The following is an 8,582-nucleotide window of genomic DNA, read 5'->3' as shown; positions in this document are numbered from 1 at the left end:
GGGGAGCATGGCAACAGGTAGGCAGACATGAAGCTAGAGCAGTAGCTGAGAGCTGACATCTGAACCACATGCATGAGGCATGAGGCAGAAAGAAATCTAACTAGAAATGGTATGGGTTTCTGAAATGCCCCCTAGTGACACCCGTCCTCCAACATGTCATAGCTCCCAATCCTTCCCAAACAATTCCACCAACTGGAACCAAATGTTCAAATATATGAGCCTATGGTCTTTCCTTAAAAACATCTTTTCTATTCTTCTCTTAAATGAATTATTTGTATAATTTCTTTCTCACATTTGCCTCTTTTTGGCTTTGTATTAACTTTCTACTGGCCTTGTTATATGAATTGCTGAATGTTCTCTATTGCTCCTATTCTTGGGAAGTTTGAAACAATAATTTGATAGCTACATTTATGTGCCACATTACTACATTAAGGCATTTTCAGACAGGTGTTAAAATGTTATTCTGAGTGTGTCTTTGAAAATGTTTCTAATAATTTATTGACTGAATGAGAAATTTAGGAAAGTAGGCAGTCTTCTTCAGTGTGGGTGGAAATTACTCACAATATTTTTTAATAGAAAAAAAGATAATGGGAATGCAATCCAGAATGTGCTGGGACATTCATATTTTTCTGCCTGTCCTGAGTTCTTAGGTTTCAAAATTATACCACTGGTTTACACCTCCAGATCATGGGACTTCTTTTTCTTGTGAAGCACCCCCAATAAATATTTTCTTACTGATTTTTATCTGTTGAAAAATTATAAGTAACAACTGATTTTTAAATAAAAATAGACAATAGATAAGCATATTTTAGAAAGTCAGCCTACTGATTTCTCTATAGAATGATTTCAAATCTGAATCAATTTTTCTAAGGGCTAATTCTTTTTTTTAAAATATTTATTTATTTATTATGTATACAATATTCTGTCTGTATGCCTGAAAGCCAGAAGAGGGCGCCATACCTCTTTACAGATGGTTGTGAGCCACCATGTGGTTGCTGGGAATTGAACTCAGGACCTTTGGAAGAGCAGGCAATGCTCTTAACCACTGAGCCATCTCTCCAGCCCCTCTAAGGGCTAATTCTAAAATCAATTTCAGTTTTGAATTTTTTCTTTTTTTATATCAATTTGTAAAGTTGTTCAACCTATTAATTTCTGCTACAGATGTAGTTGTATTAGTTACTTTTCTCATAACTGGGATAAAATACTTGAAAGAAGCAATTGAATTTATTTTTTTAATTGTCAGAGAGAATATAGCACATGCCTGGGGAAGGTCCTGAGCAGAAGCAGGTATCAGGCAACTAATTACACTGGCAGTGAGAAAGCAGAGAGCTCAGGTGGAGGGAAACATGGAAATACTTATCCTAAGGCTCTATTTCAGCCAGCTAGGCCACAGGTCTAAGTGTTAGAGCTTCCCTAAAGAGCACTCTCAGTTAAGGAATAGTTGTTCAAACAAAAGCCTGTGAGGGACATTTCTCACATAAATTGAACAAAGGTAACTAGTGTTTATTAAATTTGAGAAGCAATGCTTAATATTTTATCTTTCCACTATAACTAAACATAGGTTTTGTTTAGTTTTTAGTTTCAAACATTTTAAAATCCAACACTGAAATTTTAATTAATTTTTACAAGGTAAACACATCTTTGTAAGCAAGACCAGACCAACATAATATTTATCTGTACCCCTGAACACTCTTGATTAACTTTCTTAAAAACGAGCTTGTGTGTGTGCGGGGGTGTGGTTACAGGGAACACAGAGCTTGTTACTTGGTGGATGGTGGTATCTCAACTCTGGTCCTCGTTATAGTGCAGAAATCATTAAGTTAACGTCTTGATTATTTCTGAGATTGTGAAAATAATAGACCAAGTACCATCTTTTATTTGATTTCCCTTGCTCAACTTTTATGATATACATCCTATAAATTCATAAAAATTGACTCATTGTTTTGGGGGGGTTGTATGTATTTGTTTCTTAGTTTTTGTAACAGGGTCTTACAGTGCAGCTCATGTATTCATGACTTTGAATTCATAGTAGTCTTCCTTGCTCAGCCTTTTGGGCACTGAATTACAAGCAAGGGCTTACCCTGCCTGTCTCAATAATTTCTACTTCTACTCCTCTGCCTTTGCATGTTCTGTTTCCATGACATAAATTCTAAGAGATGATTTAATCCAAATCCTCTGGTACCTCATTCCTATTTTAAAAATCTCATTTAACTCAGATGTAATGACTGCCACAGGCACCGACTTATTAAAAAAAGTGTACTTTTTAAAAAAAAATCATTGAGTTGTATGCAGGCTGCAACACAAACATTTTATGCTAAAGATTCAGTCCATAGATAATCGGGAAACAGTAAAAAAACATAACCAAGATGTTATGATTAACTTCCCTTTTTCCAAGTTTCAGAAGATGCAATTCTCTTATTTTTATTCTGTTTATGTGTTTATGATGAACTTGGGTAACTCTGACGACTTCCATCGCCCCCCTGAAACTCTTCTTGAAGACCTGCGTGTCCTTTCGTGTGTGTGTGTGTGTGTGTGTGTGTGTGTTCCACTGAGTTTCAGCACAGCAACCTACTACTTAAAAAAAATGTCACACACCCCATCCAAGCACCCATTAACTAACTGTTGATAGTTCTCCCATCCATAATGGAATAGTAATGAGCCAATTTATAATATTTTAAATAGTTTTTTACAGAGAAGGTGTCAGAGCTCAGCAATCCAGCCTTATTTTAAAGCACGATCTCCCATTTATTTGTGTACTATCACAGAGTACAGGCGCGTTCACCGGACTTTAGTGGCAAGTTTAAAACGTGTGACAAAACTCAAGCTCGCAGTGCATGTCGGATCCGACCTCACCTCCACTAAATTCACAATGCCACACGTGCACTTCTACAAGAGTCCTATGGCACACTCGCTCGGTCCAGGAAGAACCGCGCACGTATTTGCACCCTCTTGAGAGATCTGAACGCGCGAAGGCACCGTGGGAATCCGAATGCGCATGCGTACTGCTCCGGCGCATGCGTCGCAACCCGCGCATGCTCAGATGCTCCCACCGCCCGGCTACTGGGGGCCTGAGGAAGGCTACCCCGCCCCGCCCCGTCCCGCCCCGCCCCTGCCTGCTCGAAGCGCTCCTGCCTGCCGGGTCGTCCTCACTTCTCTTTCCCCACAGTCTGTCGCCTCTCCCTTGCGTTTCTGAGTCTCTGCTCGCGCACGTCGCGGGATCCACGCCGCAATCCATGGCCAGGCCTACGGGGCTGAGGAGCTGGGCGACCTCCCGGCTCTTCGCTGCCGGTGAGGAGCGAGAGGAGCGAGCGGTGGGAGGTTGTGCTGGGGATGGAGCCGAGCTGGGTTGGGGCCGAGCTGGGTTGGGACTGCGCCGCGGGGAACCTAGGACGTCAGTGGGCCCTGGCTTCCTCAGCGGAACTCTCTGCCTGCAGATGCCCAGAGGGTACAGCACTACCTACTGTGCAAACAGGAAGTTTCCTTGACTCCACTGATTAGACTGAGGATGTTGAGCCCCAACTTGGAATAGGTTCTGAGTCTAAAAACGGGATGATGCCTAAGGACAGATTTTGGGCAGATAGCCAAGAAGATTGTGTTGTGAAGAGAGACCCAGTGTCTTTTAAGGTGTCAGCATGGAATATTTGGGTTCTCTGTGGTTCTCCCGACTTAGCCACCAATTTCGATCCCCATGTGAGCCAGGCATTGCCCTGTAATAAGTGCTATAACTGGAGCCCAGTTTTGTCATGTTCTACCTATTTTAGGGAATTGCAGTTGGACTTTGTACCAAGGGGATAAATGCTACTAGAGAAAAAGAAAATTATTTTTATCTCTAGGCCAGAAAATTAGGTTAGCGAGAAGAAAAAATAAAGCGAGAGTGGAAATATGCAACTATGTATTATGTGTACTTACCTACATAGTGCTTGCCCTTTGCAATATGAGTGAATGCATTGTAAATCTGAGTGAATGAACTACTTTTGCTTTAGTGTCTCTTAATACCTTGTAATGGTGAGCTCTTTGGTAAATAGTAATAAATAAATAAATAAAATAAAACTAACATTTTATAGGCAATTTAGACTTAAGGTAAAAACAAAGTGATAAATCATTTATCTTCTATATTTTGTCCTTTCCAGTTATTTTACTTGACCTGGCTGTCTGTAATGGATTTGTAGAAGATCTAAATGAATCGTGAGTATACATATATGTGTAAAATACTATTATATACTATTTAACATCATTTAACTCAGATGGCCGTGCAAATTTCTGCACAGGAATCTCATTTTTTAAAATAATAGGTACAGTGGTGACTGATGTTAACATATTACCAATTTTGTTTTAGTTGTTTTAAGTTCCATTTACATGCAAAATTGAGGAGTGCACCAGCAAGTTTGGCTAAGTTATAAAGTGACAATCCAACCAATATTTCTATATTGCTTCTTCTTTTAATTTAATCATACAGAGTGAGAGCTGGAATTCATGGTTTAATCTGTAGTATAACAGGTTTATTCGCAAGATCTTGCTCACACAGGAGGTGAGAAGTCTAACTTTATTGCAAAATTCAAGGTCAGTCTTTCTGCCTTGACTGCAGGGGATAATAATCTTTTCCCTGGCAGGCCACATGGGTGCCTTTCCTCACACCAAATTTGATGTATAACCAGTCTCTGGAGGGACTTGTAGTCAAGGACTCAGGCCTCCCATGCCAACCAAGCTCATAAATATACCAGCACTCCCAGCCTATTTGTTGGGTGATTATTGGCATCTTCACCTTTTTTATATACTTTACTACTAAAATGTTTTTGCTGAGGTCTTTAGCTTGGTCACTTTCCCACTTAGCGTTCTGTGCTTCTCATCAGTGAGATGGATATCTCTGTTTGTGCTACATCTGCCTGATGTTTGTATGGTACTGTTTCATAACAGGAACAAACGACACCCATCCAAGGAGTTACCATTTTTTTTTTTTTAATCCCTCATATCTTTCACTGTTAACAGTAGATCAATCAGGACTTGTTACTTCCAGGTTTGTGTGTGTGGTGGGGGGGCATGAATTTGTGTAGGTGTTTGTAGTTTGTGGTGTGTGTGCACATGTGTGAGCACAGCCTTTGCATGCATGTATAAAGGACAGACAATCACTGTAAGTCCTGCTTTACTGCTTTACGTCTTACTCCTTCGAGACAGGATCTTTCTCACTGAACCTGGTGCTAGCCAGTATCTAGCAAGCCCCAGAAACTGTTCCTGTTTCTATCTCGGTGTACTGAAATTACAGGCATGGTAAAGGCTTTTTTGTGTGTGCTAGAATCTAAACCCAGGTCCTCCTTACACAGCAAACCCTCTTACCAACTGAACAATTTTGGCAGACGGTTAATTTCAATTTTGTTCTTTGTCTCCATCAACCACCTTGGCACCTGACTGTATGATTGAATTGCTTTAGTGAGAGTAATGTGATCATTTGAATAAAGGTACTCTAATGGTAATACATTTCATATAGTAGGAAAAAAAGATACTCTAATGGATTGGCAAGACGTATGAACATCTCATGGGTCCTAGTCATAGCAATGGGCCTTGTGGGTATGTTTGAAGATTGTTTATAGAAAATGGTTTTTGAGGAAAACTCTTTGATATCAAGAAAGTAGCGTTTTTTAACTCAATGGTGCCTTGTGGGGCATGTCACTATCAACCACCTTTTCACTCTCTTTTAATAATAAATAGTAACTCTGCCTGAGAAAAGTCTCACTTCTAGTAATCATTTTGCTGCTTATGTGAATGCTAACCTGAAAGACTCTTCCATTGGGAAATGTTAATGATAGAGAACCTTGCTTGTTGGCTAAATGAGAAAAGTAAATTATATCTTGTAGTAGTGCCAGCAGATGTTACCACTCAGATCCACAAACTTCAGACATGATCCCAGACTGAGCATGGAATTTATTGTGAAAAAGCACCAAAACCATATGAAAGAAGTCTCATTTCTCATATTCCAGTGAAAGCTAAAGATACCCCAGAAGGATATTGCTGAAGCCCAAATTCATACCATTCTTGCTAGATGGAATATGCTGCACCCTTTGTGTTGTCTGTAATATTCCTTGGGACCTGACTTCCAGTGATGTCACTGAGTTTGCTTAGTCATCCCCATGCTTTGTGCTGACTTGACCCACTCTGTGTAGGTCATGGGTGCCATATTTGCTTCCTGTTGAGGTTGTTTAGGAGCGATGCATCTCATGGTGGCTGGTCCTGGAGTTTTGAATTAGCCTATACTCAGTTGACTTATTCGGGAGTATACAATTAAGTCCTATGCTGTGTCACACTAACCCACAGGACTAGGTGAGTGTTAAGGTTCACAGTTAAAGGACAATCCTAACTTAGCTGATGGCATTTTACAAGTTTATTATAGCCTGAAATATGAATGTCAGATCTTTGATCCCATTACAGCAATTCTGGATTTGCTGCATTTCACGAATATTTTATGAGAACAACATTCTTTACCAGGAAATGATGGAACTCCTAAAATCCACACTCTTAATACAATCCAGAGACCTATCTTGTTAACAGAGTTTCCTATGAATATCCTTAGGCCACTGCATTAAATTTCTTGCATGAATTTAATATGGAATACAGAAAAGAAGAGCTTAGGAAACACATCGTCATCCCTCAGTACTCATGGAGATTAGTTCCAGGATTTTCTGTAAATAGCAAAGTCTGGATGCTTAAGTACATTATATATATATATATAATAGCTTATTTGCATATATCTGTACACATCTGTGTATTTTAGTTCATCCCTAGGTTTTTTTTTTTGGTAACACCTAACAAAGCATATTGTAAATACTTTTGCTGTATTGTTAATGTAATAAAGACAAGAAAATGAAAAGCAGTACTTGTTCAGAATAGAGAAGCCCGTTCCTCAAGTGGAATATCAAAGGAAACAGACTACATTTGTGGTTCTTACCCATATTCTCCTTTCTTTTGTTGGAGTTTTTCAGTTCTTTAGACAGTTTTCAATTTTAATTCTTAAAGTGCTTGCTGGGTAGGAAAAGATTTAGTAGTTACTGAGTAAAATTTTTATATGAAACTTAGAAAATTTGTTCTGTGTTCTTTTATTGATCAGTTCAATATTAAGTTGCACATTTGTAAATTATACTAGTTATTGTAATAAATACTGTTGTAGGGATATTGTTTGTGAACATAAATATAAAATCAGATTTATTTTTCCTTTTGTTTTTAGATTTAAAGATAACCGAAAAGATGACATTTGGCTTGTTGATGTAAGTATGTAAATTTAAGTATCATTTTTGATCTCTTTTATGCAGAGAGACCAATTTGTTTTCTCAGATATTACTACTTTCATTTCCCTCGTATGTATGTGTGTGTGGTGTTTGTGCATGTATGCGTGGGTATTTCTAAATGTGTGCATTCACGTATGCATGCAAATGTTTATGGTGTATATCTATGCCTGTGAAGGCTGGAAGTTGACACTGTGTCTTCTTCAGTTGCTGAACACCTTGTATAATGTGAAGCAGGCTCTCTCACTGATCCTAGATGGAAATCAAAATTTTCTCTGTTTTGGTTAAGTGTCTTGCTCTGGGGATTCCCCATCTCTTTCTCTTATGGACCTCTTATGGACCATGATATGTTCTTAGTTGCATGTACCCACCTGGATTGTACTTGTGTTTTGGTGCTCCAAATTCTGGTCCTTAGAAATGCATGGCAAAAGCTGGGCGGTGGTGGTACATGCTTTTAATCCCAGCACTCAGGAGGCAGAGGCAGCTAGATCTATGTGAGTTCAAGGCCAGCCAGGTCTACAAGAGCTAGTTCCAGGACAGTCTCCAAAACTATAGAGAAACCCTGTCTCGAAAAAAAAAGAAGACAATGACGACAACGACATGCATGGCAGCTCTTTACCCTCTCAGCTATATTCCTACCCCTACTTTCAAGATTCTGGCAAAGGAATTTGTTTTTGATCAAATTCTGGGAGTAAGGTCACATTTTTTGAAGAAGTTGAGGCCATTTCTTACAAGGAAATTGTAGATTATATCTTAAGGAGATTACTTTATGATTTCAATATAGACTTTACCCTTGTTTCTTCATTTTTTAAGAGATTGAGTTATAATAATATACAGTAATGCCAAACATGCTTCATCCCAATACTGATAAAAATTAAGTTTGAGTGTTTGCTTTAACGTGTATCAGTGGGAAAAATGTATAGCCCACAAAGTGGAACAAGAGAGCAGAGTTAATGATTGTTGGGAGTGGAAAATAGAGCCTGAGAATCTGCTGCTTAAGTCTTCCTCCTTTTATTTATGTTTAAACATTTCCATGGAATCACCCTGAAAAATAAGTCTCATTTAATGAAAATACATAAATATTGTGTTAATACCATATAAATAGAATACCTAATTAAATTGTTTGATTCTGAAATGTGAAGGGCAGTGGTTGCAATCAAACTGACTTGTCCCTGTGTCAAATCTCTCAATGATCATGCAAAATCCTGCCAGTGAAAACAGTAGAACTCAGCAAATGTATCTACCTCTGTGTTAATTTTTTGTACTAGAAACAGATGTTTTCCATGAACACAGGTTGAATGTGGTATGGTG

At 38.7% G+C, this 8,582-nt stretch overlaps 1 protein-coding gene across 3 annotated transcripts in view; it reads left to right on the top strand.

Moving 5' to 3' along the window:
* Positions 1-3,082: 3,082 nt before the first annotated feature.
* The window catches only part of Tmx3 (thioredoxin related transmembrane protein 3), a 37,116-nt gene continuing 31,616 nt past the window's right edge, over positions 3,083-8,582 (top strand). For all 3 annotated transcript variants that reach the window (XM_041640846.1, XM_041640845.1, XM_041640844.1), the window contains exons 1-3: positions 3,083-3,288; positions 4,131-4,185; positions 7,214-7,253. In XM_041640846.1, the coding sequence (XP_041496780.1) occupies positions 3,234-3,288; positions 4,131-4,185; positions 7,214-7,253 (150 nt within the window). In that variant the 5' untranslated portion in view covers positions 3,083-3,233. The remainder of the gene's footprint in view (positions 3,289-4,130; positions 4,186-7,213; positions 7,254-8,582) is intronic.

The sequence above is a fragment of the Microtus oregoni genome, unplaced genomic scaffold (genome assembly GCF_018167655.1).
Source record: "Microtus oregoni isolate MIOR12 unplaced genomic scaffold, Mior012 000065F_ref0000479, whole genome shotgun sequence".
In the NCBI taxonomy this organism is placed as follows: domain Eukaryota; kingdom Metazoa; phylum Chordata; class Mammalia; order Rodentia; family Cricetidae; genus Microtus; species Microtus oregoni.
The sequence above is the reverse complement of the archived record's forward strand: the minus strand, read 5'-3'. Positions and strand labels throughout refer to the sequence as shown.